Source organism: Bos javanicus, chromosome 21 (genome assembly GCF_032452875.1).
Source record: "Bos javanicus breed banteng chromosome 21, ARS-OSU_banteng_1.0, whole genome shotgun sequence".
Taxonomy (NCBI): domain Eukaryota; kingdom Metazoa; phylum Chordata; class Mammalia; order Artiodactyla; family Bovidae; genus Bos; species Bos javanicus.
This window is the reverse complement of record NC_083888.1, coordinates 30522024-30540084: the sequence shown is the minus strand read 5'-3', so window position 1 is coordinate 30540084 and position 18061 is coordinate 30522024. Positions and strand designations below refer to the sequence as shown.

General features: G+C 39.8%; 1 protein-coding gene across 1 annotated transcript in view; it reads right to left on the bottom strand.

Moving 5' to 3' along the window:
- The window catches only part of CHRNA5 (cholinergic receptor nicotinic alpha 5 subunit), a 28481-nt gene extending 11060 nt beyond the window's left edge, over positions 1–17421 (bottom strand). Inside the window, exons 1-2 of the mRNA XM_061394711.1 lie at positions 16825–17421; positions 1433–1584 (exon numbers count right to left, since the gene is read on the bottom strand). Coding sequence (XP_061250695.1) covers positions 1433–1584; positions 16825–16951 — 279 coding nt within the window. The 5' untranslated portion in view covers positions 16952–17421. The remainder of the gene's footprint in view (positions 1–1432; positions 1585–16824) is intronic.
- Positions 17422–18061: the final 640 nt, after the last annotated feature.

Genomic DNA, 18061 nt, shown 5'->3' with positions numbered 1-18061 from the left:
CCTGTTCCTTGTTATTAAAGTGCTTTCTTCTCTGCGTGCCAGATCCTATGCTTAGCACAAGGCCAGCTCAAGCACTCTGCCTTCTTTGATAGTCTCAGTCACCAAGATCTGAATAGCCAGATTTCTGTGACATCACGCTTTAGTACTGCAGTGTTCTACCCTTACTCCATTTACATGCTCACGATCCCAACTGGAAAGAAAGGTTGAAAGCAAGTCCTAGTAACTACATCCTACTTCCCTATTTTTAATTTATATTTAAAATCTCCCTGGATTGCCCTGCAAAGGATCAAGCACAGAATCCATATTGATTGATCTTTCTGGAAGGAATGAGGTGACCTATATTAATCAACAGACTTCAAAAACTGTATATCTTTTGATTCACCACCTTCCTTGCTTATTATGTACAAATATATTCATCATTGTCATTTATAATAGGAAAAATCGGGAACAATTTTACAAAAGTTTCTGCTATTATAAAAGAATGTTTAAAATAAATTATAAATTAAATATAGCCATTAAAAATTAATTTAAAGATTATGTATTAACATAAAAAATGTTCATCACATAACAATAGGGGAAAAAGTAGTAATCAAAATTATATCTAAAATAATATCACAATTTTATAACATACTCATAAAGAAAAAACTGGCAAGAAATACAACAAAACATGACCAGTGGTCACCTCTGGGTGGTAGAATTACAGTCAATTTTTGTTTTCTTATTTGTATTTTTTTGAACTTTCAAAACTCTTTCCAAAAACTATGCACTGCTTCTATAATCAGAAAATAAAGGCACACTTACATTATACACACCAACACACACACACACACACATACTTGTCAACTATTCTGGGAACACAACAGGGAAATATTGATTAATATGATCAGAACAAGAAGAAACTAGTTTGAAAATTAGTGTGAACCTTTTAGTTTAAAATAGAAAGAATCTCTTGACAACAAAAACAAGTTTATGAAGAGAATTTACTTCCTGGTAAATCTCACATGAAACGATCTCAGAAACGTTGTAAGTGTGATACTGAAGCAATAATCTGTTGAGATCCTTTTTGGTTCTAAAAATCTACAACTCTAACTCTTGGATTTTTTCTTTTAAAATTTTGATCTTTTGGTCATATTTTTAAAACACATTTAAGGAGAAACTTCCATATAAAATATTTAATCACTTCGAATTTATTAAGAATAGGCCTATTTTAATCACCAAATGAGATAAAATGATTTCTAAACTCTACCAGATTACATAAACATACAGTATTCCTGTGTCTGCGGTGTAATCATTGTTTTTCCCTGGTGAGCTCCTTGAGGACAACGGCCGTGTTCATTCACCCGTTATCTCTGTGGCCTGGCACGGGCTTGCGTGCACAAGACGCTCTGCATAAACCTGTGTGAAACGAATACATAATGACGCGCACACCTACCACATCCACTAACTGAGATATTGCGAGGCCGAACTTTATTTTTATTCTGTCATTCAGGTGTTCCACAGGACGAACCCATCTTTCGTAGTCTTGAAATAAATCCTTAAACAAACTATCTTCGTGTTTGGCAACAACGGATGGTTCAGCTAATCCTGTACAACAAATTTTTAGAAGTTAGTGGATTGGCTTCTCTCCCACGAAACACATAGACTTTTAAAAAGTTCAGCGTTACGAATGAACCAAAGGGGGCGACAGAGGATGAGATGGTTGGATGGCATCATCGACTCAAAGGACATGAGTTTGAGCAAACTCTGGGAGATAGTGAAGGACAGGGAAGCCTGCATGCTGCAGTCCATGGGGTCACAAAGAGCTGGACACGACTGAGCGACTGAACAACAACAAAGTATTATTTAGGCTATTGACATAGGAGATTTTAATATAAAATATTAATATAAATGTTTGTGATCCAGGAGGGACACTCTGGCTCAGATATATTTCTTAGTTAAATCAGATTATTCACATGGAAATATGCTGAGTTCCATAAGAAGCATTCAGTACTTAACACAGAGTAATTTAAAATCTAAGTAACAAAAGCTTTTAAATTACCAGGGCTGGGGGGTTGCTTGTCATAAAATTCCAAACCTAGAAAACAGATGTATTAAAATGTATTGGTAAACTGGTGCCAGTGGTAAAGAACCCACCTGCCAATGCAGAAGACATAAGAGACGTGCTTCAATCCCTGAGTCTGGAAGATCCCTGGAAAAGGAAATGGCAACCCACTCCAGTATTCTTGCCTGCAGAAACCCATGGACAAAGGAGCCTGGCAGGCTATAGTCCACTTGGTTGCAAAGAGTCGGATACGACTAAGCAACTTAGCATGCAGCATAAATATAAAATAAACCTGCTTTAATTTGTTGTTGTTGTTCAGTCACTATATCGTATCCAACTCCTTGAGACCCCATGAACTGCATGCTTTAATTTACATGCATTTAATATATACGGACACAAAAATATTGAGTAAATTATTCAGCTTTGTCATATCTTTGCTACACATTGTATACAATTACCTTAGGGTTCAAGACTTAAAAAAAAAAGACAAAATTTTAAAAGTGTGAGATGCCATAGCCAAAGATTAATTAGATTTATGGATCATAGTAATGTTTACACTTCTACTGAGTTTAAATATGTCTCTTTAAAGAAATGGGTTTTTAGTGTTTTATGGACACTGGAGTATCTGTTAGGAAATGTGGAATCTGTGAAATTCAAGGATGATATTTACTCAAAACTCATGATTTTACAAAGAAAAAACACTTATTTAAAACAAAATGTCAATGGCTTGTTTATCATAAAGTATATATTGCAGGTTTGGAGTAGCTAGTGTTGATCTTTCTCTAACCTGAAAAAATGATTTGACAGAAAATTAGCACTTTCACAAAATCTCTTTTTGTTATGAGAGACCATGTTTTCTATGTAGAGCTATTAAAAAGTATCTAGTTATTTTAGCTAGAGGAAATCCATCCTCGGATTTTCTCTCACTGCCTATTCCTTAATTAATAGAGCAGCTCAGTCTTCAGAGTTTATGTCTTGCTTCCCTAGGCTATTTAAGCTCTTTGATCTAACCTATAAATACCATAAGTTTGTGCCACGCCTCTGTAAAAGTCTCCTGCTGAAATGCACAGTATTGGGGCTATTGCGATTCAATTAGAATGTTATACACGAAGGAGTCATTCTCTGTAATGTTTAAAAGCTGTTAATTTCAGAGGTTAAAGTTAAAATAGCATTATTGACCAGTTTCTCCTATTCTAATTCTATTTTAAAATGTTATAGTCTCTGAAACACCAAAACTTTAAGGTTGTTTAAAAGACAGCGATAACACTCTGATGGGATTGGGTAAATATTGGATGGTCATGTATATCATGTGTATAGTGAAAACATCTATGCCAGGCACTGAATTTCTGAGAGACTTTTCAGAACCATGAGGTTTGTGTCCAGAAATGCTGTTGAGGGAAGTTCCTTTTCCATTTTAGGTTATTACAAGATACCGTGTCTAGTTCCCTGTGCTATACAGTAGGTCCTAAAAAATTTTTTTAAATGTTTTTTAATAGCATCTAAGAAAACTTTTCTCCTTTGCTTTTCGCTTCTCTTCTTTTCACAGCTATTTGTAAGGCCTCCCCAGACAGCCATCTTGCTTTTTTGCATTTCTTTTCCATGGGGATGGTCTTGATCCTTGTCTCCTGTACAATGTCACGAACCTCATTCCATTGTTCATCAGGCACTCTATCTATCAGATCTAGGCCCTTAAATCTATTTCTCACTTCCACTGTATAATCATAAGGGATCTGATTTAGGTCATACCTGAATGGTCTAGTGGTGTTCCCTACTTTCTTCAATTTAAGTCTGAATTTGGCAATAAGGAGTTCATGATCTGAGCCACAGTCAGCTCCTGGTCTTGTTTTTGCTGACTGTATAGAGCTTCTCCATCTTTGGCTGCAAAGAATATAATCAATCTGATTTGGGTGTTGACCATCTGGTGATGTCCATGTGTAGAGCCTTCTCTCGTGTTGTTGGAAGAGGGTGTTTGCTATGACCAGTGCATTTTCTTGGCAAAACTCTATTAGTCTTTGTCCTGCTTCATTCCGTATTCCAAGGCCAAATTTGCCTGTCACTCCAGGTGTTTCTTGACTTCCTACTTTTGCATTCCAGTCCCCTATAATGAAAAGGACATCTTTTTTGGGTGTTAGTTCTAAAAGGTCTTGTAGGTCTTCATAGAACCGTTCAACTTCAGCTTCTTCAGCGTTACTGGTTGGGGCATAGACTTGGATTGCTGTGATATTGAATGGTTTGCCTTGGAAACGAACAGAGATCATTCTGTCGTTTTTGAGATTGCATCCAAGTACTGTGTTTCGGACTCTTTTGTTGACCATGATGGCTACTCCATTTCTTCTGAGGGATTCCTGCCCACAGTAGTAGATATAATGGTCATCTGAGTTAAATTCACCCCTTCCAGTCAATTTCAGTTCGCTCATTCCTAGAATGTCGACATTCACTCTTGCCATCTCCTGTTTGACCACTTCCAATTTGCCTTGATTCATGGACCTGACATTCCAGGTTCCTATGCAATATTGCTCTTTACAGCATCGGACCTTGCTTCTATCACCAGTCACATCCACAGCTGGGTATTGTTTTTGCTTTGGCTCCATCCCTTCATTCTTTCTGGAGTTATTTCTCCACTGATCTCCAGTAGCATATTGGGCACCTACTGACCTGGGGAGTTCCTCTTTCAGTATCCTATCATTTTGCCTTCTCATACTGTTCATGGGGTTCTCAAGGCAAGAATACTGAAGTGGTTTGCCATTCCCTTCTCCAGTGGACCACATTCTGTCAGAGTTCCAAAGAACAGCAAGAAGAGATAAGAAAGCCTTCCTCAGCGATCAATGCAAAGAAATAGAGGAAAACAACAGAATGGGAAAGACTAGAGATCTCTTCAAGAAAATTAGAGATACCAAGGGAACATTTCATGCAAAGATGGGCTCGATAAAGGACAGAAATGGTATGGACCTAACAGAAGCAGAAGATATTAAGAAGAGGTGGCAAGAATACACAGAAGAACTGTACAAAAAAGATCTACATGACCCAGATAATCATGATGGTGTGATCACTGACCTAGAGCCAGAAATCCTGGAATGTGAAGTCAAGTGGGCCTTAGAAAGCATCACTACAACCAAAGCTAGTGGAGATGATGGAATTCCAGTTGAGCTATTTCAAATACTGAAAGATGATGCTGTAAAAGTGCTGCACTCAATATGCCAGCAAATTTGGAAAACTCAGCAGTGGCCACAGGACTGGAAAAGGTCAGTTTTCATTCCAATCCCAAAGAAAGGCAATGCCAAAGAAGGCTCAAACTACCGCACAATTGCACTCATCTCACATGCTAGTAAAGTAATGCTCAAAATTTCCAAGCCAGGCTTCAGCAATACATGAACCGTGAACTTCCTGATGTTCAAGCTGGTTTTAGAAAAGGCAGAGGAACTAGAGGTCAAATTGCCAACATCCGCTGGATCATGGAAAAAGCAAGAGAGTTCCATAAAAACATCTATTTCTGCTTTATTGACTATGCCAAAGCCTTTGACTGTGTGGCTCACAATAAACTGTGGGAAATTCTGAAAGAGATGGGAATACCAGACCACCTGACCTGCCTCTTGAGAAATGTGTAGGCAGGTCAGGAAGCAACAGTTAGAACTGTACATGGAACAACAGACTGGTTCCAAATAGGAAAGGGAGTACGTCAAGGCTGTATATTGCCACCGTGCTTATTTAACTTATATGCTGAGTACATCATGAGAAACGCTGGACAGGAAGAAACACAAGCTGGAATCAAGATTGCCGGGAGAAATATCAATAACCTCAGATATGCAGATGACACCACTCTTATGGCAGAAAGTGAAGAGGAACTAAAAAGCCTCTTGATGAAAGTGAAAGTGGAGAGTGAAAAAGTTGGCTTAAAGCTCAACATTCAGAAAACGAAGATCATGGCATCTGGTCCCATCACTTCATGGGAAATAGATGGGGAAACAGTGGAAACAGTGTCAGACTGTATTTTTTTGGGCTCCAAAATCACTGCAGATGGTGATTGCAGCCATGAAATTAAAAGATGCTTACTCCTCGGAAGGAAGGTTATGACCAACCTAGACAGCATATTCAAAAGCAGAGACATTACTTTGCCAACAAAGGTCCGTCTAGTCAAGGCTATGGTTTTTCCTGTGGTCATGTATGGATGTGAGAGTTGGACTGTGAAGAAGGCTGAGCACCGAAGAATTGATGCTTTTGAACTGTGGTGTTGGAGAAGACTCGTGAGAGTCCCTTGGACTGTAAGGAGATCCAACCAGTCCATTCTGAAGGAGATCAGCCCTGGGATATCTTTGGAAGGAATGATGCTAAAGCTGAAACTCCAGTACTTTGGTCACCTCATGTGAAGAGTTGACTCATTGGAAAAGACTCTGATGCTGGGAGGGATTGGGGGCAAGAGGAGAAGGGGACGACAGAGGATGAGATGGCTGGATGGCATCACTGACTCGATGGACGTGAGTCTGGGTGAACTCCGGGAGTTGGTGATGGACAGGGAGGCCTGGTGTGCTGCGATTCATGGGGTCGCAAAGAGTTGGACACGACTGAGCAACTGGACTGAACTGAACTGAAGGAAACTTTGTCTTAGGGGAAAAAAAATACTAACTCGAATTGCCACCTTAAATTTTGTTTGAAAGAAAGTAGATAGGGTATAAATAAATAAAATGATAATCATTCTACTTAATGGGAACCCTTAAGGTGCTACCTTGTGAACACCTTCTCAGTACATCCAATACTAGAAATAACAGTTTCCTAGTTCAATGTTACAGAAATGATAGGTGCAAAGGTCCATGGTATTTTAGCACAGAAACTTAATGGTGCACTCACACTCTACTTAGAGGCTATGTTTCTTCATCTGGTTCTAAGTGTTTTCAGTTTATACTGCTCATAAACCCCAAAATATTAAGAAGGAGATGATCCAGCACATCCCCTTACTTAACAAATGAGGATATAGACCAGAAAGGCCAGCGCTACAGAGCTCATCAGCGGCAGAGCTCAGCTCCCCGCAGCCTCTTCCTCTTTCCACATTAATTTCTTCCACCTCATGACAACTGGAAAAGAGGTTTAAGGTTATATCCCCTGACAGCTCAAGCCCCACCAATGTTTGCTCATTCATTCAACAAACATTTAACAGAATATGCCTTGTATCAGGCACTATGCCAAATGCTGGAAATGCACTAGTACTCAAAGACAGGTAAATCCACATTTACCATCTAGTAGTAAGGACTGATTCAGAAAATGTGATACTATATATAAGCTAACTTCTATAGAAACTGAATCAAACTAAAAAATTATTTTTAAAAATTTGTTGTGAATAATTAACATTTGCTCATCCTACTCAAAATAAATACTTTAAAGCAATCGCTTTCAACCTAGGTTCCTAGGAATCCTGTGGCAATTACTATACAGAAAGTACCCTACATATGAATGAGTTCTGTTCTGAGGGTGTACTCATAAGTCAAATTTGTTGGTAAGTCTAACAAAGTTAGCCTAGATATCCAACTAACACAGCTGAATAGTACTGTACTGAGTAGGTTTATAATACTTTGCACACAAATAATACATAAGAAACAAACACAAAAAATAAAATATTTTTCATCTTAGAGTACCTTGAAAATATAGAAGTACAGTACAACAGTTGGCATACAGGGGCACGTTCACATCTTAAAAGTTCACAACCTGAAGGTTCATATGTAAGGGACTTGCTGTATTGCTCTGCACTATTTTTCAATTATGTCACATAAGTCATGGGTCTCCAGGAAACCAATGTCCTGGAATGCAGGAATCATTTCTTTAGTTTGGCATTCCTACAGCATTATACTTAGTGCTGATCACAGTACTAAGTTAAGAGTAGCTTTTCTTCCCTTACTACTTAAAGAGAGAAACAGGAGAAATAATTTGTAAATTATACATCTGACAAGGGACTTGAATAATAAAAGACTCAATAACCTAATCAATTTAAAAACAGATAGTTCAGTTCAGTTCAGTCACTCAGTCGTGTCCAACTCTTTGCAATCCTATGGACTGCAGCACGCCAGACTTTCCTGTCCGATACCAACTCCTGGAGCTTGCTCAAACTCATGTCCATCGAGTCAGTGATGCCATCTAACCATCTCATCCTGTGTTGTCCCTTTCTCCTCCTGACTTCAATCTTTCCCAGCATTAGGGTCTTTTCCAATCAATTGGCTCTTTACATCAGGTGGCCAAAGTATTGGAGTTTCAGCTTCAGCATCAGTCCTTCCTTTTCCTGAATATTCAGGACTGATTTGCTTTAGGATTGACTGGTTTGATCTCCTTGCAGTCCAAGGGACTCTCAAGAGTCAATTCTTCAGCTTTCTTCATAGTTCAACTCTCACATCCATACATGACTACTGGAAAAACCATAGCTTTGACTAGATGGACCTTTGTTGGCAAAGTAATGTCTCTGTTTTTTAATATGCTGTCTAGTTTGGTCATTGCTTTTCCTCCAAGGAGCAAGTGAAAGAAGGGCCAATAATTACACGAAAAGATGTTCAAAACCTTTAGCTATGAGATACCATGTCATACCCCCTAAGATGGCTATAATAAGTAATACAGATAATAACATGTTTTTTGGTTAAAATGTGGAGAAATTGGGACCCTTAAAGCTATGCTTTTTCTAGTAGTCATTTACAAATGTGAGAGCTGGACAATAAAAAAGGCTGAGTACCAAAGAACTGATGCCTTTGAACAGTGGTGCTGGGTAAGACTCTTGAGAGTCTCCTGGACAGCAAGGAGATCAAACCAGTCAATCCTAAAGCAAATCAGTCCTGAATATTCAGGAAAAGGAAGGACTGATGCTGAAGCTGAAGCTCCAATACTTTGGCCACCTGGTGTAAAGAGCCAATTGATTGGAAAAGACCCTAATGCTGGGAAAGATTGAAGGCAGGAGGAGAAGGGGCTGACAGAGGATGAGATGGTTGGATGGCATCACCAACTCAATGGACATGAGTTTGAGCAAACTCTGGGAGGTGGTGAAGGACAGGGAAGCCTGGTGTGATGCAGTCCATGGAGTTGCAAAGAGTCAGACACGACTGAGCGACTGAACAACAACCCCAGGTCCTAACAACATACTGGCACAGAGCAGATGGTCTGTGTGTTGAATGCATACCTGAACAGATGAAGAAGTTAATACCATCTGACAATTTCCATTTATTTCTAGTAATTCAGAATTTCATCCTTGGTTGTGAAAGCAACTGTCACAAGAGCTACAGAAGTTCACTATTAAGGATTAAGAGTCCCACTAGACATCTTTTTAAAGGTAGAGAGGCCTTGTGCTACTCAGATTTGAGTATGAAGAGAGGCAATATAACATGCTGGCTAAGAACTAGTAGATTTTAAGTCCACGAGTTGGGTTCTATCTATCTTCTAATACTTATTGTCTGACCTGGAGATATAACTTCTTTGCATATTAGTTTTATCATCTGTAAAACTGGTCTAAAACAACACCAACCTAATAAGGTTATTGTGAGGATTAAGTAAAACTGTGCCTGTAAGTACCAGCACAGTCATTCTTATTCGCCTATAAATGACTGCTAAAGTAAGGATAACTGATAGACCTCAAAAGGCAAATACACCAAAGTACTATCACAAAGCAATTACTGCCTGTAGAGCTCTGATTTCTACATAAAACTTTCCTGATAGCCTAACAAAGATCATCTCCCTATAGAATACCACAGAAAATGGAAACTTGCACAAAAAAAAAATAATAATAATGAAGGAATAACATATCTGTGGCACTGGGCACCCTCAACACTGCAATGACAGTTCAGTGAAAAGCTCTCCTCAAGTCTCTACCCTTTACAGCTAATAATAATAATTAGAATACCAACCTACTAATAGCACATGAATCACATTATCTCAGAAAAACAAAGAGAACCTAGCAGTGAAACACACTAAAAGTAGGACAAGAATAAGAACAAAAAACTAATGGACAATTCTTCTGAAGTAGTTAAAAATATAATGACAGAAAAAACTAAATTGAATACATAAAAGGTACAATATGTATACTGTTATTAACTCTGTGAGATTGAAATTTGGGTTTCACAAATCCATCTGTAACTCCTCAAGTAGCATTACTCTGGTATCGTCTCAAGTTTGAGGAATTAAAAGAATGACTTATCAAAAAAGTTTCACTTTTAAGTTACTTACTGAAACCACACATATTTTCAAAGAAATGTCAGCTTGATCCTTAATTTTAGTATGGTGATTAAGAAAGGATGCAAAACTGCAAAGCTGAAAACTGTGATTTGAATACTTGGCACCAGTAATTAGGTATTAAATTCATGTGTCCCCACTTTCTAACTTACTTAAATAAAACAAGACTATCTGTTGGAAAAATGTTGAAAATGTTTGGTGATGTTTTGAACTGTCACATGGAGGGGGCGGTGTGAGCAGTGGATGGAAGCCAGGGATGCTACCAAACATCCTGTTGGGCACGGTGTGTCTGTTGGTCACTTAGTCATGTACGACTCTGCGATCCCATGGGTTATAGCCTGCCAGGCTCCTCTGTCCATAGAATTCTCCAGGCAAGAATACTGGAGTGTGTTGCCATATCCATCTCCAGGGGATCTTCCTTACCCAGGAATTGAACCTGGGTCTCCCACGTTGCAGGCAGATTCTTTTCTATCTGAGCCACCAGTAGTGCACAGGACAGCCCCTATGACAAAGATTTATCCAGCCCAAACTCAATAGTGTTGAGTAACGCTGTGTCAGACTTCAGGGCTGCAGCCATATTCTCATTTGCAGGGAGTGCCCTTCACATTGTGGGGTGTTCTCTGCACAGCCATACTGTTTAATAGTATGATCTGATGAAAGTAAATAAATATGCAAATTTGTCTTCAGTATGTCCCCCAGGAAGCCAGGCACCAGAGTTTTCTGCTCTACCTCTGGCACCAAGACTGACACAGGAAGCAGCCACTCAACATTTGCTGAATGAATGAAAGAATAAACTAAACTGGGTATCACATGTTAGGCTCTAATATACCAGAGTTGTAGCAGATGCTAAAGATTTAAGAAGAATCTTTAAGAATCACTGGTCTAACAGTAGCTAGAAGGCAGCAGAGGTAGAACTAGAACCCAGATTTGTCTCTGTTCTTCTCAAAATAATACTTTCATTACAAAAGTCACGTATGATCACTGTCAAGATTCCAACCAAAAGCACATGAAAAGTAGAAACTGTCCATTTCCTCCTCTTTATCTCCCTTCCTCCAAGGCTAACCACTTTTAAGTTTGTTGTGTGGCCATCTTAAAATGCACTCACACACAGAGGAAGAACAAATGTTTTCTTTTTTAAGTTTTGCGACTTGCTTTTTTTTTCATTCAATTCTCTATGTCAATGTACATCCATCCATCTCCATGCTTTCCTCATAAGACATGAAGTGGTCTGGGTTATGGCTGTATCATAATTTATGTAAGCTCTCACCACTGGTAGGCATTTATACTGTTGTTAGCTTTTGATTATTTCTTACAGTGCTACAGTGAAAAAATGCTGTAGTTAACATACAAGTTAAATCCTTGTATTAATACAAGGACTTCCATGACACCTACTCTCAGAAGTAGAAGTGCTGAGTCAAGGGTACACGTTTTCAATTTTGCTGGTTACTGCCAATAGCTTTCCATTTCTTCTTTACAGGTCATCATAGAATGAAATAATATATCTAAAAAGTTTGTAAGAGTGATATATATTATATACCCTCAATTCATAATTAAGACATTCCTGGAGTAATCTTCCCCTACAAGTCTCCTTGTATTTTTTTAAGTTAACAAAAAGTGTCTTATATACTTTTTAAAAGATCCTCTCTGCTGCAGTCCAAAGAGGTCTATTTTAAGCAATAGCAAGGTAAAAAAGTGAACATAATCAACCATTTTGTAAATGAGAAGAAATGCATACTATATCCAACATTGTCAATGTGGCAAGTAGGCATGCTTACCAATCATTATTTTAAGTGTTATAAATGAAATGCAGAGGTTTTTTTTTTTTTCACTCAAGGATTTTCATTATATTTTCTATTGATTTTTATCACAGAAGTATTGGATAAAGTTTCTCTGTAACTGATATGCTTTAGTAAACCTAATTTAACATCTTGCCCTGACTCTCAGAACACTGGCTGTAAGAAAATGACCTTAGGTGGTGTTAAATTTAGGTCTAGTCAATAGTTTTCAAAAAGAGACAACTTGCACACTTTAAAAGTTTAAGCATCATCATATTGAATAAATGCAGGGTTCACTATCGTAATTTGACACCACAAACCTCTCAACAGGCAATAAATATGTATTATGAGCTAATATATTTCCAGTGTCATGAACTAAAACAGCCGCCAGAACATGAAGTTGCCTCAGCTCACTATAGCCTGTGTGACCTTGATAAGACTCTTGCAAAATTCCTCCTTAGGACTGACCAAATATGAATGAGTAGTGGGGCCTGGGAGAAACATGAAAAAGGAAAATGGCTCTATTTGTTAGGCTGGTGGGATGGAGCTTACTTCTTATTAGTCTTCTCCTGTTTGGGCTACAGTTCATTGTAAATCCTCTATTTTCATAATTACTATCATTGCATCCTCTTGAGAATCCACCCACTTTCTATGAATGGGAAACTGTCTGCAACGTTGCTACGCAGTGTGTGGTACTCTGACCAGGAGCATTCACCACCCAGGCGCTTGTTAGAAATGCAGAAGCTCAGCCCATGTCTCTGAATCAGTGCTGCAATTCTAACATCCCCAGAGGATTCTTGTGTGCATTAAAGTTTGAGAAGCCCTGGTATATAAGACTAAGAGCAGTGATTCTCAAGGGTGGGGAAAAAGGGAGACAATTTTGCTCCAAAGAACCATTTGACAATATCTGGAGATATTTTTCAGCCGGTACTACAGGCATCTTGTGGTCTGGGAAGATTCCACATGGCCGTGAGGCTCAGCCCATGTGCCATGAGCACTCTAGAGCCCATGCCCCGCAATGAGAAGCTACAGCGATGAGAAGCACTGCAATTGCAGAGAAGCCCCTGCTCGCCCCAACTAGGGACAACCCACGAGCAGCAATGAAGACCCAGCAGAGCCAAAAATAATTCATTAACTTTAAAAGGTTATATTGTTCTTTTTGTCAGAATTCAAATATTCATATTTAATTCCTATTTTTATTGGCAAAAGACTATAATTCTCCTTTAGAAGAAAGGAGCATGTGGTCACTGAATCAAACACCGTTAGAAGAAATGATATCAGGCGTCCCCAAAGCGGAAACAAAACATTTAAATTAAAATTTTAGTCACCAAGCAGAAAAAGACCGTTAAAAAGAATCTCTTCTGTCTTGTTGCCATTATAAAACCACACCTTTGCCACTTTGGAGAGCAGTTTTATAGACGCATTTTGTAAACTTTTTTCCAAAAGGAATATTCACCAACTCTCATTGTCAAGACATGCTTATTTAATATTAAATTTAAAATTACATCTGAAAGAATTTAATTCCAATTTTTTAGGGAAGAAATGTAATGCTATTAGAGAAAAATGTTCTGTAGTGAAATTACGTATTAAAAAACTCATATCCTAATTATAAAAAATTACTTACTAGATCTAATTTGTACATTATAGGTCGAAAAAGCCTTATTCTGACAAATGATTGAAAACCTTTTTAAGGTTCCATCAACAGGCTACATTTACAAACTCAGGTACTGAAACGTATCAGGAGATACACAAATAAAACCCTATCTTCCAGGTGCTCAGTCTAATCAGAGCATATTTAGCATTTGCAAGAAAACAAAAATAATTTTTATTTTCAATTAAACTGTGTGAAGAGTCTGTGTCCTTACATAATGCATCTCGACCTTCTTTTGGATGTAATCATAATAATGCAGGAGCCTGGTAGGCTGCAGTCCATGGGGTCGCTAAGAGTCGGACATGACTGAGCGACTTCACTTTCACTTTTCACTTTCATGCATTGGAGAAGGAAATGGCAACCCACTCCAGTATTCCTGCCTGGAGAATCCCAGGGACGGGGGAGCCTGGTGGGCTGCCATCTATGAGGTTGCACAGAGTTGGACACAACTGAAGCGATTTAGCAGCAGCAGCAGCAGCAATCATAATAAGAGTAAAGAGGACAGTCACTATATGTGTATTTTATTAGCTTCTTAATATGTTAATGAAAATGACTAAAGGTGAGGAGAAAAAAATCTTTCATAGCTCTCATTTTCCACAATATAATTATTTTATTTCCCTTTGAATGAAACAGAACTCAGTCACTACAAATAAAGTTTCAACCATTGAAAATGTCTCACAACTATACAGCTAAGAAATATAACTGACCAATGACTAATTTCCATAAATCCCTCTCCTAATCAGGGTCGGGTCGGTTTAAAAGGTTTATATTCTTTTAATGTACTAGGTTAATTATCTACTCTTTAATATAGACAAAATTGCCTCCTGAGACTCTTTCATAGCTCCGTGACCTTCCACCAGTTAAATAAGTATGGCAGCTGGCAGACCAGACATTTTCTTTTCCTAGAGACTGGCTCTCAGGAAACCACAAGGAAGAGTTATTAAGGTCCTAGGATGAATATGAAAACAATAAAATGTAAATGTAAAATTAATTATGATTGGAAGCACCTGAAATCTATTATCACTTTCTAATTTTAAAGATGGAGAAATAATGGTTCAGTAAGGTCAAGCAATATGCCCAAGGAAACACAGCAAATTAATGGAGTACTTCTGGGGCTTCCGTGGTGGCTCAGCTGGTAAAGAATCCACCTGCAATGTGGGAGACCTGAGTTTGATCCCTGGGTTGGGAAGATCCCCTGGAGAAGGAAATAATGGCTGCCCACTCCAGTATTCTAGTATCCTGGCCTGGAGAATTCCATGGACTGTATGGGGTCGCAAAGAGTCGGACACGACTGAGTGACTTTCACTTTCTGCAGTTTTACACAAAAGCATATAAATTAGCCAGTGTGCAATTCCATTGTCTTTTCAACATTACTCTTCAAATGATCACGTGCTAAAAGCAACAGTTTCTTGGAATTTTAGAGCTAGAGAGGGAAGCCTTTAATGCTCACTCATCTTACAGATGAGGAAACTGATATCCAGAGAGATCTTACTGTTCCATCATTCATCCACCAACATTTACTGGACTGCTACAATAAGCTAGGTCTCAAGAGATACAAAGATACACAGGATAAGATCACAGTTCTTAAGAAGCTCATGTGGGACCAAGAGAAAAAATATATATATAAATGTAATACAACATGATAGTTATCCACTTTCTCCAAAAGGCATAGAGACTACTATTTTCTAGTGTCAGGCACAGTGCTTGGCATTTCACGTGTATTATTTAATCCTGAAAACAACTGAGAGGTAAGCAGTATCATCCGTTTTTCAAAGGAGGAGGACAGATGAGACAAGATTGTCCAAGTGAAGATACACAAGTGTCATAATTTGAACCCAGGTTTGCCTGTCTCCAAAATCACACTCCTTTCTTTCTGTTAAATTATGACACCTTCTGCACCAGATTTTATTTGTTTAAATCATCCTTCACCTAATTATTTCTCTACAGTCACTGTAAAGCAACACATCCTGCAATAAATAATTCTAGTCTTCAAGATTATCACTTCCTAGAATCAGGAATCAGAGTTTTAAAACCTTAAGGAAGGAAAGACAAGAAAAGGTTCTGCTTATACCCAAATAAAGTTTCCTTACTCATAAAAACTGAAATACTGGCGTAGTGAACTTCAGCTTTTATCTCCTGCTTAACGGAACTTGTGCGTGTTAGTCGCTCAGTCGTGTCTGACTCTGCCACCCCATGGACTGTAGACTGCCAGGGTCCTGTCCATGGAATTCTCAAGGCAAGAATACTGGAGTGGGTAGCCATTCCCTTCTCCAGGCGATCACACTACAGGCGCTCCATAAGCGGTAGTATTTTTTCTTCAAGGTATTGAGAGGGCTGACAAACTTTCTAAAGCTTTCAATTTGAAAAAGTACTAAGCATTTTCTTTTGTTTCTATTCCTGTCCCAAACATTTTAAACTAGAGAAGGCTAGAAGAAAAAACTCTATTCCAAGATGCTAAGGAAGAATTCAGGATGGATATAGCTCTGCAGCCAAGTTAGTCCGCTCCCCAGTCTTACACAATTCACACTTTTCATCATCGGCAAAAGGAAAGATTTGAAACGCCAAGGGTCAAGTTAGAGGACAGGGACAAGCGGTAAATCAAATCAGATCAAACCCTAATCCCTAGTATTAAACCCAAGGAGCCTTGTGTGTGCGAGCGCAACGCTCAGTCGTGTTCGACTCTTTATTCACCCCACTTTATTCACAGTGGGGTGTTCGACCCCCCTTTATTCACAGGCAAGTATGAAGGAGCCTCCATACTCGTCTGAGAATAAAGTAACAACGTGGGAAACCCAGTTGAAACCAAGAAAGTAAAGCCCTGATGGATAACGAGGGCATCTTTTATTGAAAAAGTTGTATCGAAGTATATATATACTAAGTCACCCAGACTGATGAGAGTCATGGAACAAAAGTCAAAGTGGCCTTTTCTCTACATTTAAATAAACACATCTGAGCATTTAGGCTGAAACCTCACTCCAAGCCCCCAGGAGAAGAATATAACCGCCCTCGGTTACAAGGTTTTCCGTGACGGCTGCAACCTCCGGGTACCGGCGTGGAGCTGCCCCGGCCGCCCCGAGGTCCCAGCCAGCCGCACTCCGCCCGCTCCGAGCCCCTCCGCCCGCTTCGAGGGCGAACGCCCCAGACCGCCCTCCGCCGCCCAGGCTCACCTCGGCGCACGCCGCCCCCCGCGCCCTCCGGACCCCAGCGCCCTGCGACCAGCTGGAAAGGGAGGAAGACCTGGAGCAGGAGGGGCCCGAGGCCGAGGACCCAGCGCCCCCACCCCGGCGCAGCCATCGACCAGGACCCTTGCGTCAACGCAGGGAGCCGCCACACGACGGTCGCGCGGGGAACGCGGACCCGAGAAACAGAACCGGGAGTGTGAGCTGGAGCCAAGTGCCAGCAGCTGCAGTAGACCCGGTGCTCCGCTCCTCCGCTGGCGCCAGGGTAACCTCCAGTCCCGGGCGGGTTTGGGCGGGCTCAGGGAGCGTGAGGAGACTCGGGAGCCTGGCCCCGCCCCCAACCCCGCCCCACTACCTCTTGTCCCGCCCAAGCCCCGCCTCGTCCTGTCTGGCCCCGCCCCTCCAGCTCATAGCCCCGCCTCCATCCTGCCCAGTTGATCCCCAGACCCCGGGTTTTGGCCCCACCCTGCCTGTTCCTCTTTCAACAACACAAGCGAAGACTACACCAGAAGGTGAATACTGAAGTCGGATTGATTATATTCTTTGCAGCCAAAGATGGAGAAGCTCTATACAGTCAGCAAAAACAAGACCAGGAGCTGACAGTGGCTCAGATTATGAACTCCTTATTGTGAAATTCGGACTTAAATGGAAGGAAGTAGGGAAAACCACTAGACCATTCAGGTATGACCTAAATCAAATCCCTTATGATTATACAGTGGAAGTGACAAATAGATTCAAGGGATTAGACCTGATAGATAGTACCTGAAGAACTATGGACCGAGGTTCGTGACATTGTACAAGAGGCAGTGATCAAGACAATCCCCAAGAAAAAAAAAAATGCAAAAAGGCAAAATGGTTGTCTGAGGAGGCCTTACAAATAGCTGAGAAAAGAAAAGACGCAAAAGGCAAAGGAGAAAAGGAAAGATATACCCATTTGAATGCACAGTACCAAAGAATAGCAAGGAGAGTAAGAAAGCCTTTCTCAGCGATCAATGCAAAGAAATAGAGGAAAGCAATAGAATGGGAAAGACTAGAGATCTCTTCAAGAAAATTAGAGATACCAAGGGAACATTTCATGCAAAGATGGACACATTAAAGGACAGAAATGGTATGGACCTAACAGAAGCAGAAGATATTAAGCGGTGGCAAGAATACACAGAAAAACTATACAAAAAAGATCTTCACAACCATAGTTCTTCAGATAACCACAATGGTGTGATCACTC